The following is a 17756-nucleotide window of genomic DNA, read 5'->3' on the forward strand; positions in this document are numbered from 1 at the left end:
TCTGGGCGGTTCACAAAAAGCTCTCTGGGCGGTTCACAAAAACGTTTTTGTTTTCACAAGAGTCTGGGGAGGGGGGTGGTTTAAATTGGGGTTGAGGGCTTTTAATGGTTTGAGGGTGAGGGTTTTAATGGAATTGTCTAAATGTGGGTTGAGGGTTTTAATGGAATTGTTTTGTATGTTATTGTAAAGCGCCTCGATGCCAGAAATGGTGAGGCGGTGCTATAAAAATGCTTTAAATAAAAAATTAATGATATTGTTGGCTTCGATTTTTAAAATCGAGTATCAGAGGCAGTAAGCCTATATGCACCAGTTGCTGGGGAAAGACAGGTAGTGCTTACCTGTAACTGTAGTTCTTCGTGTGGTCACCTGTGCATTCACACCTGTCATGTGGGCTCTGCAGTGCCCACATGTGTGATGCACAGAGACCATGAAGAAGAAGCTGTTCTTATGTTCCTACGTCCTAAAATCTCTTCAAACTTTTTATCAAATTGGAACCAAGTGTACTGGCCTATATTTTTTTTTAATACACACACAGACAAATAACATACACTCACACCCATCCTTTTTATAGGTTATCCAAATTACATATTTTTACTCTTTAGGTATTGAGCTCCTTCTTAGCCTGTTTTACTGTAGATGATCCATAAGCATATCAATTACAGACTAATAATTATAATTAGTGAGTGCCTTTAATGTTCTTGATTTTTTATGTATGTTGTTCTTTGTTGTCTTTATTTTATTACAAAATAAAATTTCATAATAAAAAAAAAATCTGTTTGATGGCATGTGATGGGGGCATTTATACCTGTTGTTTCTCTTAGGTCCAGTATCTTATTGTGATGGTTTCAGCTTTTTAAATTGTTTTAAATTTTGTGTTCGAGGTTTTGTGTTACGGTTTTTATTTATATTGTGATGTGTATTTTTGTTATCTGCCCAGAGAGCTTCAGCCACATAGAAATTAAATCTACAATAATAATGTTGGGTGTGGGTTTTAGGCTGCAATCCCATACTGGTTGGGGAATGCTGGGTGTTCTAGGTCTATTTATTTATTTATTTTATTGCATTTATATACCACCCCATAGCCGAAGCTCTCTGGGCGGTTTACAAAAGTTAAAAACAATGAACATTAAAAACAAATATATAAAAATTTAAAAGCATCAAAATCATAAAAACAATATTGATTTAAAAACATGTGAGATATGATACAGGAATGCGTTGGGTCCTCTGTCCAGCCCCCAATTTTTCACTCAAACTTGCATTTCATCCTTAGCCTTAGTAAATGCACAGGAAACTTACTTATCGCATGGATTACAGTGATCACATGGCTTAGTAGAATTGCAAAAAAAGCCGGGCATAGGATTGCGCCCTTAATCAATTTCGTTTGATGGCCAGAGAGCTTGTTTATAAGGCGCTGTTTAAGCATAAATAATCAATGTGTTGCTCCTTTTGTGAGTCACGATGTCATTTGGTAGCCCTGAAGGGCCATCTGGTATCGCCTGATAAAGATAATTAAACTCTTATTGACTGCTTGGCAGCCTAAAAGTCTCCCAAGACCTTTTAAAGCTGAAATACAAAATGAAGCATAAAAAAGAGATACTAAGAGCAAACTCAATTCTCTGTGAACCAGTACTTACGTAAGCAAAACAACAACATCCTCCCCAAAGAGTGAAGGTATCAGGAGGCTTGAGGGTTTGCAGAAGTAATACCAAAATAAAACGTAAATCCTATGCATATTTGGCCAGGAAAAAAGTCCTACAACCCCAGCATTTCCAAGCCAGCTGTGTTGGGAGTTGTAGAACTTTTTTCCCCGTTTAAGCATGCATAGATAGGTTCACACTCTAGGGCAACCTTCCGAAACCACGCCTGAGATAGTAGCTTCAATATCGTTAACAGTATGTAGTAGGCACCTTTCATGTCACAATTTCTTGCAAAAGAATGGAGCAGGTGATTGGCACAGATACATTTAGGTGGAAAGTGGTTCCTCCCTTTGCCAAACTGTTCACACTTGCTCTCAAATCACGATAGAAGCCCCCTTTCTCACAGCTCCTCTATCTATTGCATCCTCAGAGGCTGCTGAAGTTCTCCCCTTAATACATCACGCACTGTACAGGTCTGTCTAAATGCAGGAAGGATTTCTGCAATCCCAAATGCACCTATAATAGTAAGACTCTCCACTTTTGCCCCCAAAGAAACAAATCAGACTTGGTTTGCAAACTCTCTTTATTGAAGGTTCTTTTCTTTTCCTTTAAAATCCTGGTCCACAAACCCAAAGTATGTCCAACTTTTACAGTACACGAACAAGCTTCAGGTCTCTCTTAGCCAGTGCGCAGGAAGATTGGGAGTAATCTTCACCTTAATAGGAATGATTGCAAACCAGCATTTGTATGCAAAATAGAGTATTTTATACATAGCTTGCGTGGCTCGTGCTGCAAGGAAATGAACCCAGAACAGGAATTTGAAAAGGAAGCAGAACAACACTAGGATGTCTGGGTATAAATCAGGTTTAAAGAGTTAAGGATAAAATTAAGAGAACTCCCTTCCTCCTCCCTTCACAATCCTTGGCCTCCGAGTCCCTGAATGGTTCATACTATTCATGGCCTATTTTACGCCTTACCTCTCTCCCTTTACCCATACAATGACGAGAGGGTAAATAAATGCACCTATACTACAAACCTATATAGGATTTAAAACCGATGTTAGGGCTTCCCCCAAAGAATCCTTGGAACTAGTTTTTTTGTGTGTGTTTGTATGTGTAAGATTCATTGTTAAAAATGCCTAGGCCCATTCCTGTAGTTCTCTAGGGAGAAAGAGTGGCAATTAAACCAGTTTTAAGATAACAGTGTAGATACACCCTCGGTATTACTGCAGGAACAAAGTCAAACCAGAGGTAGAGGATACAATGCCAACAAGGAGGAACGGGTTTATTCTTATGGAAATGCAAGTTGCAACTTCTGCCTTAATACTAAAAGATCTGGACATAAATCCTGCACACTCTTAGAATAAATCAATCCCATCAAAGTCCATGGGATTCAAACAGCAAAAGAGCATGCAGGATTGCAGCTAAACATATACATTTTAGTCATTCCTGAGATGACTTCCTTTGTCCCTTCTTCCTACAAACATCCCACCTCTGGCTATGAGCCTGTACAACAGAGGAGAATTACTTCAATTTAAATGATGTACGTTTGTGAAAAGTGGGTAAAGGTTTGACCTTAAAGCACATCTCTTGCTGAAACAAACTGGACAATTCTTTCTCTTTTCTTTTTTTTTAGTAAAGATTAATTCCATGCTGTCTTTTTGCAACCGACTAAAACTCATGCAACAGAGAAACCAATAATCCCACAAGAGAAAGGATGTTTTTGTTTATCCTGGGAGCTGTTCTAAATAACAACAAAGATTGCACTCTGAATGCTAACAGCGGGTGCAGACTCTTAACAAGTGCAGAGGTTAGAAAGGCAGCGCCGCTCTTTCTGTACACTCAGGGTGTGTTAAGACGAAAACCACATAAATGCTATCTATACAAGAAATAGCAGGCAAAATATAAAACCGTTAGGAACCTGTCATACCTTTATAGTAAAATAAAGCTAGTTATGGGAGCCATATGGGGCAGCATTAACAGGATGCTGTATAAAACATAATAGCATCCTCTAGAAAAATGGGTAAAAGACAGTACAATGTGCGCGCAGAAATATACAGGAAAAAAGCACTTGCACTGGTATAAAAATATACACTGTCCTTGAACAACGACAACGTAAACAGATACAAAATAATTCCAAAAAACAGGAACAAGTTTACAAAAAGGTAATGTTTAAATCTATAAAATGATAAAAGCTAAGTTGTCCTTCAAACTTTCAGCCTCACATGAGAAAAGACACAGACAGGCTGACACACAGACGTTCATTCAGAGTTCAAAAACATGCAGGCTTGCAGCCCCGGCGTCAAAGCGCAGTGCTGCGATGCAAGGAAGAGCGACAAAGCAGCATGGAGCTGGGCTGGTGGAAGCAGCAATCTGGGGTGGCTAAAGTAAAGTCACGACTTTACCAAACACCATCTGCTTTTCAGTTCAGCAATGCCAAGGGGGCACTAGCAGAAGATACACAACTGGAAAAAACCAGAGTCTATATCCAAGAAAAAGGACCATTTTGAATTAAACTGGGTGTGCCCTTCCCTCAGTACTGACTGCACTAACTTCGTGATAGCTCCAGTCTTCTGATAAGATTGCCAGGGGGACTGATTTGAGCTTGTATAGATGGATGAAAGTCAATGTATCTCAGGAAATTATGCTGGCATGCCCCCAAAAGTTCTTCCAAAAGCCTCACACTGAAATCATTCCCTCCACCGTGTCTTACTGCTGCCACCTCTGCCCAAATTTTATTATGCTCCGCTCTAGAGGTCCTCAATGGAGAGAGATAGAGAGAGTTTGTGTATACACTTGAGGGCCAGCTCATGCAATTGCCCAGCTCATGGTGCCCGCTGTGGATAAGACAACAGATGGACTCATTCACCACGAGCAGAAACTGCCAGTTTTGCATGCTACTTTTAGGGTGTGCTGGGCGGTGCTGGGCAAAACTGCAGATTCTGCTCGAAGCAAACAAGACAGATGAAACATCAGAAAGGGAGCCCCCACCACGAGCAGAAGCGAAAAAGCCAGCCACTGCAAGTGGGGTGGTTATAGGCAGCAGATTTAAACCAGGGGCCTGAGAGGTCCAGCGCCTGGCGCCTTCTCCCCTTTCTGCTCTCCCTTGAAGGTGGTTTCACACAGGCACCCCTCTCCCATCAGAAGTCCTGTGATAAACCCCCATGAACTGTACCTGGTGAAGGGTTCGATGTGATTCCACTGCCTAGGCACCAACCTCAAATAAATATTCAAATAGCAACCAGTGATCCCAGTCCCATGGGGGACTCAGCACAGGCTTCCTAGAAAGGAGCTCAGCTAGTGGTTGGGGAAGAGCTGTGTTGTGAATCAATCCTGAGCTGTGGAAAAATATAGAGAATCTGCCCTCTAAGGGTCTTGACCCTACACTTCCCTATTGTTTTGATTGGGGGCGGGGGGGGGAGACACAGTTTATCAAAGAGCATCCAGGGGGGCAGATGCACAGATGGGTCACTGTTCTGTTACAAGAACCCTAGAGAAATAAAGGTCAAAAGCAGAGACGCAGAACTTTCTGTGGCCTTCTTTGCTGACACAAAAACAAAAATTGTTCCAAGTCTCAAGATTTTCAGGACAGGCAGAAGCCACTATCCTGCCCTGATGCTGCCAAGTTGAGAATCTTTGACCTGGACCATGTTCCAAGCTGCTTGTCTTTCTCCAGAAGGTTCTGTTGGTTCCTGATGCTGACAAAACTGAGAGGACTTTGCTGCAGGGAAGTGTGTGGAGCACAGAGTCATCTGGAATGATAGGTTGGCGAGAGCTCCTGATACGGAGAATGTAGCTGCAACAGCTCTGCCTGTCTCTGGAGGTCACAGTATCTAGCTTTAGCCGCAAGTGCAAGGTTTCTTGTAATACTGTATGCCACCAATGAAAGTTCTCTAGATTACCGTCAGCGGAGGGATTGAGAGGGAGGGGAAAACACATAATTAAGGCCAACATCGACTGAATAAAGAGAGGTGGTTTGTTCCCCACAATATGGGACTTTTGAACTTCACAACTTTTGGCCGTGGAACTCAAGTGCCAGACATCCTTGCATGTGGCAAAACGTCAAAACCGTCATTTTGCAGAGAAGCCCATTCTTTTATTTTGGCAGTTGGGGTCAGATGCATCTCAGTTCACACGCTTTTTGGTCAGTTTCTGGCAAGTGCTGCAGGCGGTAGCAGATCTTCAGGGTAAAGAGAGTTCAGGTGTCCAATTAGTTCTCCCCATGGTCCTCCTCCACCCATGCCACGATCTTCCCCTCCCACCCAGGTATGATGTCGTCGTCATGGAAAACCTACAGGAAAAGCAAACAGAGAAGCCTTTGTCAATAAAGGGAGGGTCTCCACAAATGCTACGACAAATAGCCCAAGGACACAGGAGTGAGGCTTTTCCCTGAGGCTTTTCCCTGAGGCTGTGGTTTGAGTGGTCAGACGCTGGCATAGCAGAGTGGCTAAGAGTGCAAGCTGAGTGTTAGGAAGCTTTTCCGCAACCCACAGTCTCCCCAAGTGACTTTAGGGCAAACCATTGTTTTCTCAGCGTTAGCTCTATATCTGAAAGATGGGGTAATAACAGTAATCCAATTCACAAGTCTGTTGTAACAAGGGCTAAGATAATGTTTGTGGAATACTTGAAATGCATATATAAACACTTAATGCTAATACTACTAATACAAATAAAATGGTGATGATATGGTTCTCATGTTGACGGTCAATTGGGAGCTCAATGGGACAACCATTTATTAATGTCTTTCCTTAAGGATGGGTTACTGATTGTGAGCTGATCTACACCAAGCAGGATATTCCACTTTGAAAGTGGTATATAAAAGGCAGGAGCCACACTACTGTTTTATAGCAGTATTGAAGTGCACTGACAACTGTTAGGGCCCATTGACACATGGCATATACCGCTTCCATACCACTTTCATGTGTTTTATCCTGCTTGGTGTAGATGTGTCATGGGCCCCCAACAATTGTCTGTGCACTTTAGTACCACTATAAAGCAGTAGTGTAGATCCTGCAGTGCACTTCACTACTGCTCTAAAGCAGTAGTGTGGCTCCTGCCTTTTATATACCACTTTCATAGTGGAATATCCTGCTTGGTATAGATGAGGCCCCAGAGACACAATGACTTGCTCAAGGCCTTATAAACGGACTGCATGGCTGAGGGTGGGACATGAGCCCAGATCTTCCAGACACAAGCCCACCCTATCTCTATTCACTACATTCACTCGGGTTCTCTGTAAGAATTCAGACATCCAGAATTCTTCCCTTTCTCAAAGAGCAAACATTCTTTCACACAATCTGCAGCATTCCACAGGTTTTCCACCAGAGGCCTTTTTTTGCACGCTAAGCGGTGACTGGGGCCTTGTAAGGGCCGAAGCAGCAACATGTGAGGAGGTCTTGGCCCTAAGTATGACAGCCTAACTTTACTTAAGTGTTATAATTACGTAACCCAAGCAGAGTGCTGCCCTTGCGGCAAAACCATCTTTGACAAACTAAGACAAACCGGGGGGGATTGGGGGGTGGGGGGGATCCCAGCGCTTTGGCTGTCTATTGCCGGGAAACCATTCAGTAGCTGGTTTGTCTGGAAACTCCCTTTTCTTTCTGGAATCCACAAAGGGTGACTGTTAGATAGTCAGGTTGTATTAGGGCGCTTTAGGGTATGAGTTTCCCCACCCCACAACCATCATGCCATCACTGACCTTTCTGCGCCTGGGCTTCCACTTCATAAGATACAAGCCAAGCACAAGGACACAGAGGACACAAAAGCCCTCCACAAATGCACGCCGCTGGACATAATGTAACTGCATATACAAAACAAAGATGAAAGCAAGCCCTAACTAGAGACCACCACATACCTCCTCCTTGACTGTCCCGAATTCTGGATCCAGGGCTTTGAAGTGGTACCGGTGTGTTCCTTCCCGATCAATAGCTGCTTTAAAATCCCTCAGGGTCACCTCACCTAACCTGCAAATGCACAAGGCAGAAAAGAGACGCGTCGGCCTCACGGCTAGCTTGCAGCATGGAATGAGACTTTTGTGACCCAGCTGCAGCTGTCACAATGCATGCTGGGAGAGAGAATCCCAGAGGTGCACATTCTTACAAGGTCCCCCAAATAGGGGCGCAACGCTGAGCTGCCGGCCTCACCTCTTTGGTATGTTGACCATGAAAGGTGTGAGGGAGCGATCCGTGAAGTAGAGCACTTTGGTGCAGCAGGCACTGCTGCTCATCGCAGGGGTGCTGTGAGAATGAGGCAGTTCTGCAATAAAAGAAAGGAAGGAAGGAAGGAAGGAAGGAAGGAAGGAAGGAAGGATGGAAGGAAGAAAGGAAGGAAGGAAGGAAGGAAGAAAGGGAAGAAAGGAAGGAAGGAAGGAAGGAAGGAAGGAAGGAAGGAGGGAGGGAGGGAGGGAGGGAGGGAAGGGAAGGGAAAGGAGGAGGGAGGGAGGGAGGGACGGAAGGAAGGAGGGAGGGAGGAAGGAAGGAGGGAGGGAGGGAGGGAGGGAGGGAAGGGAAGGGAAGGGAAGGGAAGGGAGGAGGGAGGGAGGGATGGGAAGGGAGGAAGGAAGGAAGGAAGGAAGGAAGGAAGGAAGGAAGGAAGGAAGAAAGAAAGAAAGAAAGGGAAGAAAGAAAGAAAGAAAGAAAGAAAGAAAGAAAGAAAGAAAGAAAGAAAGAAAGAAAGAAAGAAAGAGAAAGAGAAGGAAGGAAGGAAGGAAGGAAGGAAGGAAGGAAGGAAGGAAGGAAGAAAGAAAGGGAAGAAAGAAAGAAAGAAAGAAAGAAAGAAAGAAAGAAAGAAAGAAAGAAAGAAAGAGAAGGAAGGAAGGAAGGAAGGAAGGAAGGAAGGAAGGAAGGAAGGAAGGAAGGGAAGAAAGGGAGGATTCAGCTACAACACCATGAGATGAGAACCTTCTTCCATCTAATTCCAAAAGCGACTGGAAGCCAGAGAAGGGAATCATGAGTGTCCACCTTCTCTCAACAGCTAGAAACCCCATACTGACAGACATTGTGTTCACTGACCTACAGAGGCATTTGTCTGTCACCAAACTAGGGTTTAGAGATGCTCTTAGCATAATATGACTGCATTACATGGAGTCCAGCCCACACAGTCCCTCTCTTGCTGCACCAGCCCTTAAGTCACCCCTGCCAAAAAAAAAAATCAGTAATAATTTTTAAGGGGGGAAAAGAGGTGTTTGTAGCACTATGGAGTGCCCGAGAGGTCAAATTTAGCTTGCAAACAAGCTACATTTGTCCTTTTTGGCACTCCATAGTGTTACAGACAGCTTTCCCCCATTAAATAAATAAATAAATAAATTCTGGGTTGTCCAGGGAAGTTGTCTACCCCTGTGCTATACAGTCATCCTGTCTGCAGCCTCTGGGGTTACTGGCAAACATCCAACCTATGAGAAATCAAGCACCCTGTCTTTGGCAATCCCAAAGCGCTACTCCTGCAATGCCCCCACTGACCCCGAACCCAATGCCACTTCCAAAGTGGACAAGCAAAGGACCAGCGTAGGGTGAAAGTGTGGGTGCACCTGCACTGGGCATCCGTCCCTCTCCGCCTTCTGAAACAGCCATGCTGGGAGTTGTAGGGCATTTTCTGTCTAGACGTGCATAGGATTGAGCCCTTAGGGGCTGAAAACTTCAGTAAATAGGATGCCTAAATATCTGAGTCAAAACAGTGTTTGAAGAGCAAGGTGAAAAGAGGCTGCACTACCAGCCATGGCCACTAGATGACGGAACCTGCTTGCAGTAAAGCCACGTATTGCAAGATCTCTGAAAAGAACGTGGTGATTTCCTGCTTGATCTTAAGCAGGTAAATATTAATTGCGGCTGTTAATTATTTATACTGCAGTAATGCCCAGAGACTGCAGCAATTCCCTTTGTGCCAACAAATGTACCTAGACAGGCTTCTAAAACCAAGCATAAATGGTGAGAAAAACAATCAAAGACAGGAGAACAGGGAAGAGGATGGGAGTGGTGAGCAAGACTGCCCTAGATCTCAGCACTCCATGAGGAGGGTTTCCTTTCTTGCTTTCCCACTATATAACATCTAGGTGGCACTGTGATGTAGCAGAATAGTGCAAATACACAAGTGCAAAAAGCATTTTCTTTCGCTTTCAGAAATAATACCCCATTTTCCCTACTCTAAAAAAAGCTCGCTGAAGGTGCTGTTTAAAAACAGACATGAAACTGGAGGGTCACAACATCATCTAAAGAACCTGTAAACAACCGTGAGTAGGAATGACAAGTGCACAATAAATGCTTCTAATACAAAAACTCTCCAAAGCAGAGCGCTCCTGGCAGGAATAAGAGAGGGTTTGGAATTGCACTCACTGGAGTTGGAGGGCCAGGATTCTCGGTGATCGCTCGTTGCGTGGCTGGCAGGCGACTTCCCTCGGACCTAGAGAGGAAAACCAGAGGAATGAGAAAAAGACACTCTGCACGTGCCCACTCTCTTCTCCGCTGTTAGTTTGAAAGAAACCAAGGGCAAGAGAGGGTTGTATATGAAATGTTCTTGTCTGGGGTATATTTCGGGGAAGCTTGGAGGACTGCTATGAAGCCCTATTCGAAGGCTCTACATCAGCTTTCCTCATCAGGGCGTCCTCCAGATATGCTGCACGACAACTCCCGTAACTCCCAGACAGGAATTATGGGAGTTGTAGTCCAACACAGCTGCTGGCCACCAGCATGGAAAGGGCTGATCTAAACTGACCGTTACGACGGGCGTCCATTTACTGGCCTTTGCATCCCTGAGCTGAGCAAGCCCCGTAAAGACTCAAGAGACTTCAGGGTTTGAGGCAGACATCAGTTTTGCCTGCTGAGCAACAGTTGCACGCGCACGACGCGCCACCGGAAAGGTCACCAAAGAGGGAAATAACAGATGGGGCACACTGATTAAAGGGCCTCGCGCAAGCGTGCGCGCCGCTCGGAGACAAAGGGGCCTCATGCCGTGGCGACGCCAGCAAGAGCCTGCTCAAAAATGACCCCCTCCCCCCCACAAGGACAACAACTGGCGAGATGAGGGGGGGATTAAAAAGCCCTGCGGCAACAGCAGCCCATGGCGGCTTTCTAGCAGCTTCACAGCTGTCTCCAGATTGCAACCGAGTTGTCCTCAGAGCATCCTAGAGGGGGAGGCTCCGGTGGGAAAGGGCCGAGGAGTCTGTCAAAGGGCACGCGGCAAGCTGGAACGGTCGTGGAAGCCAGGAGCAGGAACCAGCACGTGCCTGGCGCAATATGGCCCACATGCTACTATGCTGTGAAACCCCAAACGCACTTAGCATCCTCCATTAACCACAAAACCAAGGACGGTAGGCAGGAGTCCCAAACTCCCTCTATCTCCTTCCCACCCCTCTCCCTGACACTTATCTGGAAAAGACAGAGCTGGCGTTTAAAAGACTGGCTCAGCATGCATCGCCACCTCCTCTGACCCAAAGATCCCTCCGTGGTCAGCTCAGGGTTGCACAGGCCTCCCCCTGGGCCATAATGCAAGCTTCTCCTACAACTCTTTCACACGGTGCCTTTCCAGGTCTCCAGGAGGCACACGTGCCCTGCGCTGAGCCTACGCTGGCCCCTCACCTGCCTGCATGGCAGAAAAGGGACACGGCAAAGCCAGCCGGGACGCAAGCTCAAGGCTGTGATTTACGGAGCGGCGATTCCTCCAAGCAACCAGCGCAGGTGGGCTCACGAGCCATCCACGCTGCAGGGGGGGTAGGGGCGGAAGCTGCCCGGGTTTGACTGCTCCACCTGGCCCAGGAACGCCTCTTACCCTCCTCTCCTGCCTCTTCTGCATCTCCATGCGGTGCAGCCTCTCCATCAAGCTGGAGATGCCCTGCTCCAGGCTGTCGATGGTGTGGTGCTGGGGGTCGTGGCCACTGAAGCTGTTCCGCAGGCTGCGCAGGGCCTCGCGCACCAGCTGCAGGTCGTTGGTCTGTGCCGGAGACCCGGAGAAGGTCAGAGGAAGCAGGAGAAGGCGGGGAGCCTCCGCCCTGGAATCCCCCCTAAGTCCTCGAGGGCTCCTCTCCTCTCTGCCCACCCAGCAGGCGGTTTGGAAAGCCAAGGGTGCTCCACGGAGCGCCGAGAGAGGGCCTCTCAGTCTGGAGTCGGAAAGTACTCACCCCTCTGTGTGCTGCGGAAGCGGCTCCTTTCCCTGATGTCTGGAGGAAGCCGTTGCTCTGGGAGCCATGGTTGCTGTAGACGATCACCTGCTTTGCAAGGAAGGAAGGAAGGAAAGCTTTTTGTGGCAAGGCCCTTGCCGCCGCAAGCTCTCAAGGAGTCACAGCTGTGTAGGAATTAGGGCACCAGCCTCACGTGCCACCACCGATCCCGGCCAAAGACAGACAGAGCATGTTGAAAGCAATGGGGGGGCCCGTTTGGAAGCATCTTTGCAGCAGAAGTCATGCCGACCGGCTGGTGCCCTTGACGTCACCAAACAACCCCTCCCTCCCCAATTCCCAGAGCTGTTTTGCACGTAAGGTGAGATATTCTCCCCTCCCCTTTTAAAACGAATAAGGTGACAAATGAGTGGTGTAAAGGTACATGTGGTGGATTTGTTAAAAAGGCAAAGAACCTGCCTGGAGTGGGGCGGTGGGAGCCTGACAGCAGAACCAGCATTTAATTTGCTAGTATGCACATCGGTGATTTCAGGTTGCAGGGAAGATGAGCAGAAACCACTGCTGAGGGCCTTGTGGTAAGTTCTTTTTTTATATATGTTATGTCTCGTTTTGATCTTGTGATTTCACTACTGTGTCTACCGCAGCACCATCAGAGGTTTGTGCCAGAGCCGCAAAAGCGGCACCTGCAAGGCGCAAGCTACGAAGCCCTGCCCTCCTCCTCGTGCCAGCCGCCCGGAGGCCCAGGGCTGCCGCTTCCCCAAACCAAGTCACGGCGTACCTCCTCTGCATCCTTCTTCATGCACTGAGCCAGGAGGGCTTCTTTGTGCTCCAGCTCCCGCTCCAGCTCTGCCTATGAAGGGAAGGGGAGGGTCAGCAAGCAACGGGGCCAAGAGGGACCGGAGGGGAGCAGGGGCCGGTGGCCTCGGGAGGCAGGGGACACCAGTACCTGCTGATAGCTGGCCTCGGAGAGCTGCCGCAGCATTTCCTCCATCTTGGCCTGGTGCTGGTGTAAGTGCCGATCCTTCTGGCCCAGCTCCTTCTGCAACACAGTGGGAATTGGGGTCATCAGCAGGGGAAGGAGGCTCGCGCTGGATAGGAGCAAAGTGGAGGGGGGCAGAGGTCAGCACAGTCCACATAGCTCTTGCTACATGGCTTTCTTTGGGGGAAGGGAAGCTTGGATGCCCCCTGCCACGACACATGCTCTGAACACCAGACCTCACGGCTGCCACCACTTCTTATGGGGCGACACAGGCTCTGAACACCAGACCCGGCCGAGGCTGCTCCCTGCTCAAGCCAAGCACCACTGCTTGGTACGCCTGAGGCAAGGGATAAAACCCACCTTCCTCCAAACTATGTGGAGAAAGGGGTTTAAAATGGAGAATGGATTTTAATTTATATTATTATTATTATTATTATTATTATTATTATTTATATAGCACCATCAATGTACATGGTGCTGTACAGAGTACCATCAATGTACATGGTGCTGTACAGAGTATAATGCGCTGTGAGTTATATCTGCTTAGGTGAATGATTGTCAAAGTGGGTGTTATATGTGAAAACTTAAGATGATAAATGCCAAACAGACACGTGGGACTTTTGTGGTAGTTTAAAAACAAAACAATCAAAATTAATTTTTAAAAGTTCCTAAGCTTTGTTTCAAATAACAACATTTAAAAACCTTTTTGAAACCTTTCATACAATCCTGTCGCTCATCCACATACGCGCTTTCCTTTTTCTCAATCACTCTTGAACTTTCTTTATTATCAGTATTGATTAATATACTTCCACTACGTGCACACCACACTCTAAAGACACCACTCACTACACTGACCCTCAAATTTCCCAGAACTTAAGTACCATAAACACAGAGAGCACTACAGACTCTAAGAGTACCTAACAAGTCCCCCCGAAAAGTTTTCTCAATCCCCTCTGTCATTCCCTTATATATCCCTCCTCCCCCTCCCAAGACATTCTAACTCTGCCCACTCAGGCCAACATTCTAAAAACCACAGACTTACAAACTGCAGAATTGACTTGTGGGGTGTAACGCCACACCCCCCCACCGACATACTGTGCTGCATGGATACTGTATGAGCTCAGCACAACAGAGCCCAGGGTTTGGGGCTGGGGGAAACCACACGGAATTATAGTGGCACAAGAGAAGGGTTTCCAGGTTACCATACCTCTAGGCTGAAAGGATGACTTCCCCAATCCCGTCCCCAATGCTGGAGAGGAAGGAAAATTCTCTTACTTTGTATTCTGCCAGGAGTCGATTCCTCTCTTCCACCTTCCTCTGTAGATCGGCCTGCACAAGTATTATTATTTATTTATTATTTTTATTTTTATTTATTACATCTCTATACCGCCCAATAGCCGAAGCTCTCTGGGCGGTTCACAAAAATTAAAATCATAGTAAAACAATCAACAGGTTAAAAGCACAAATACACAATACAATATAAAAAGCACAACCAGAATAAAAACCACGCAGCAAAATTGATATAAAATTAAAATACAGCGTTAAAACAGTAAAATTTAAATTTAAGTTAAAATTAAGTGTTAAAATACTGGGAGAATAAAAAGGTCTTCAGCTGGCGATGAAAGGAGTACAGTGCAGGCGGCAGGCGGACCTCTCTGGGGAGCTCATTCCACAGCCAGGGTGCCACAGCGGAGAAAGCCCTCCTCCTAGTAGCCACCTGCCTCACTTCCTTTGGCAGGGGCTCACGGAGAAGGGCCCCTGAAGATGATCTTAAGGTCTGGGCAGGTACATATGGGAGAAGGCGTTCCTTCAAATAACCTGGCCCCAAACCATTTAGGGCTTTAAATGTCAATACCAGCACTTTGAATCGGGCCCGGACCTGGACTGGCAGCCAATGAAGTTGTAAAAGGACTGGCGTAATGTGATCTCGCCGGCCAGTCCCTGTTAGTAAACGAGCTGCCCTGTTTTGTACCAGCTGAAGCTTCCGGACCGTTTTCAAAGGCAGCCCCACGTATAACGCATTGCAGTAATCCAAACGAGAGGTTATCAGAGCATGGATCACTGTAGCTAGGCTATCTCTGTCCAGATAAGGGCGTAGTTGGTATATCAACCTAAGTACTCCAAGTAACATTGGAGTACTGAGCCGGGCGGGCAGCTTGTATCCCCACACTCCAGGGACAAGCACAGTACTCAGCGTGAAGCCTTCCTGCTCCCTTGTGCAGCAGAGGGGACAAGAGCAACACGTCCCAGGGGTCTGCCACTCCCCTGGCCCTTTGCTATGTGCTGCGGGCTCCTGGATGTAGAATTTGCAGCAGCAGGTCAACAGATGTGGGCTCCGGCAGTGGCACTGAGACAATGCAGGGCTAAGCTTGTCGCAGTTCTTTGGAGGGTTCTCTGGCACGGCATGTTTTCCTTACAGTGCACTATGACCTGGATGTGCAGGGCGGCTGGACTAAAGGACTCGCATGCCTGCGCCAACCCCTTCAGCCAAGGATTCTAGGAAAGCATTTCTCGCTTCCTAGCAGAGTTGGGGAATGCAACAGACAGCAGACACAGGGAGGAGATGGGCTATGGAAGACATCAAATAGGCCCCTGCGTTTGTAGCAGTGAGGTTCCGCCCACCCCCGTGTTACTGTGGGCCTTCCTAGTCCCCAAGCATGGCTGTGCCTTCTCAGCACACCCTCCCTCCATGTGCAGGTGCCTCCTTGCCCCACAGAAACACAGGAAGCTGCCTCAGAACATGTCATACTGTCCACCTAGTGCAGTATCGTTTACTCTGCCTGGCTGTAGCTTTCCAGTGTCTCAAGCAGGTGTCTTTCACATCACCTGTTACCTGATCCTTTACGTTGGAGATACTAGGAGACTGCCCACCCCCCACCCCCCCGGGGCCTTCTGCATTCAGGGCATGCATTATACTACTAAGCTACAGCCTCTGCCCCAAACCCCATAACCTCCAGTCTCCGCAGAAGCAGCGTCACAAGTATGCCACACAAACGGACACACTCACGTTTTGGCTATGCAGTTCTTCCTTGTCCATGCTGGTTCTCAGCAACTCTTGCTTTATCTGAAGAATCACAGCATCCTGCTGGGCCAGCCGTTGCTGCAAGGCATCCTGGGAAAACAAGAGCACCATCTTAAGGCTGCAATGCTAAGCACATTTACTACGAAGTAAACCTAATTGAACTCAGTGGGAGTCGCTTCTGAGGAAGCACGCTCCTATAATCACAGTGTAAGCAGACTACAACATGACAAAAGAACAACAGAAAGGGAGAAAGGAAGGGGTGTGCAGACGGCCCAGTGTGTACAGTGGATGGTTCTTAGCACTGAAGGAACAACCCAAATGAGCCATTTACACTGAACCTCCAGGATCTCGCAGCCACCACTCCTGTTGAACTCAACTTCAGCCCTGGCTACCAGCATCTCAAAAGCTACCTTGGTGCCCATGGTTGCTACGCTAGTTAAAGTGAAGAAATACAGGCAAGAAGATGCAGCCCTTGGAGGTTCTGCTGGGATGGCACAAGAGTCGAGTCCTACTATCATCACCCAGCTTCCATCTATGCCATCCATGAGTCAGAAAAAGGCAAACGTCAGCCAGGGCTGGGGAGCTAAGAACATGGAATTTTGAATGCTGCTGTACAAATTTTCTGGACGGTACTTTCTACGGAATTAATTGAACATGATGGCCTTGTTCTCACATACAGCAAATGAAGCGGTAAGCCTGTCTCCAGGCTGTATCACTTCAGGCTAGGCTACAATACAGCTCCCTGACACACTAGTTTTCTACATGCAGGTTTAAAGAATTAATAGAGGATCATAAAATTCTGTGAGCCCCACGTGTAGTCTAAAGTTGTACAGTCCAAACACAGGCTTATCGCCTTATCTACTATTTCTGAGAACTAGGTCTATGGGGGAGGGGGGGTGTCAGTCAGGAATTTGATCCCTAGTGATCCCGTTTTTGCTTTTTAAAAGTTTATACTGTTTGTTCTATACTTTGAATGGTTTTAATTTTTGTGAACCGCCCAGGGAGCTTCAGCTATTGTTTATTCATTCAGTTGCTTCTGACTCTTCGTGACATGAAGTCACGAAGAGTCAGAGGTGACTGAACGAATTATTTATTTATTTATTTATTTATTACATTTCTACACCGCCCAATAGCCGGAGCTCTCTGGGCGGTTCACAAAAACCAAAACCATTCATAGTATAAAACAACAGTATAAAACCATAATATAAAATACAATATAAAAGCTCAACCAGATAAAAACAGCAGCAATGCAAAATTACAAATTTAAAACACCATGTTAAAGTTTATTTATAGATTGTTAAACGAATAAACAACAATAGCTGAAGCTCCCCGGGCAGTTCACAAAAATTAAAACTATTCAAAGTATAGAACAAACAGTATAAAACCATGATATAAAATACAACATAAAATCAGCAGCAGTGCAGAAATATGAATTTAAAATACGAATTTAAAACAGCAAAGTTAAAATTAAACTGCAGCTTGGCTCACTTCCTTGAGAGGTCTGAATTTGTTTGACTAACATTTCCCTTTACTTCAGCATAGGATACATTGCTTGTTTGTTGTTTGCTTGAGACAGTTGTTTTGAAGGCCGCCTACAGGACCAATTAAGAATATAAAAATAACAATACATAAAATAAACCAATACAAGATGGATGTATTCATTCGCAGTAGAATTAATGTGAAGTGCGGAAGCGATTTAAAAGCTTAATGGTCCAGCGAAGAGTAAGGGCTTTTGGCTTGGATGAGCATGTCTAACCCTACTGCCCCTGTTTTGGGAGATGTTTCAAGTAATCAATCAGAATCAGATTCCGAACTAGAAGATGAAGCGCCAGACACCAGCCAGCCTGTACCAGTGGGGGAGGAAGCTCTCACGGGCGATTCCCCAGCTCGGAGTCAGCTCTCTCTAGTGCTTTCCTCAAGTGGGAAGTGAGCTTTCTTCTGGAGGAGAGCGTCCTGACAAGCTAGCTGATGCTAGAGTCCGCCAGAAGCTAAAACGCACAGAGCGGAAGGAAGG

The 17756-nt window shown here is 46.5% G+C and overlaps 1 protein-coding gene across 4 annotated transcripts in view; it reads right to left on the reverse strand.

Moving 5' to 3' along the window:
* Positions 1–5039: 5039 nt before the first annotated feature.
* DIXDC1 (DIX domain containing 1) overlaps positions 5040–17756 on the reverse strand; it is a 309778-nt gene continuing 297061 nt past the window's right edge. For all 4 annotated transcript variants that reach the window (XM_063139351.1, XM_063139350.1, XM_063139352.1 and 1 more), the window contains 10 exons: positions 15728–15832; positions 13996–14049; positions 12688–12780; positions 12520–12591; positions 11745–11831; positions 11396–11557; positions 9964–10030; positions 7780–7891; positions 7491–7599; positions 5040–5927 (listed from right to left, as the gene is read on the reverse strand). In XM_063139351.1, coding sequence (XP_062995421.1) covers positions 5847–5927; positions 7491–7599; positions 7780–7891; positions 9964–10030; positions 11396–11557; positions 11745–11831; positions 12520–12591; positions 12688–12780; positions 13996–14049; positions 15728–15832 — 942 coding nt within the window. In that variant the 3' untranslated portion in view covers positions 5040–5846. The remainder of the gene's footprint in view (positions 5928–7490; positions 7600–7779; positions 7892–9963; positions 10031–11395; positions 11558–11744; positions 11832–12519; positions 12592–12687; positions 12781–13995; positions 14050–15727; positions 15833–17756) is intronic.

The sequence above is a fragment of the Elgaria multicarinata genome, chromosome 12 (genome assembly GCF_023053635.1).
Source record: "Elgaria multicarinata webbii isolate HBS135686 ecotype San Diego chromosome 12, rElgMul1.1.pri, whole genome shotgun sequence".
Taxonomy (NCBI): Eukaryota; Metazoa; Chordata; class Lepidosauria; order Squamata; family Anguidae; genus Elgaria; species Elgaria multicarinata.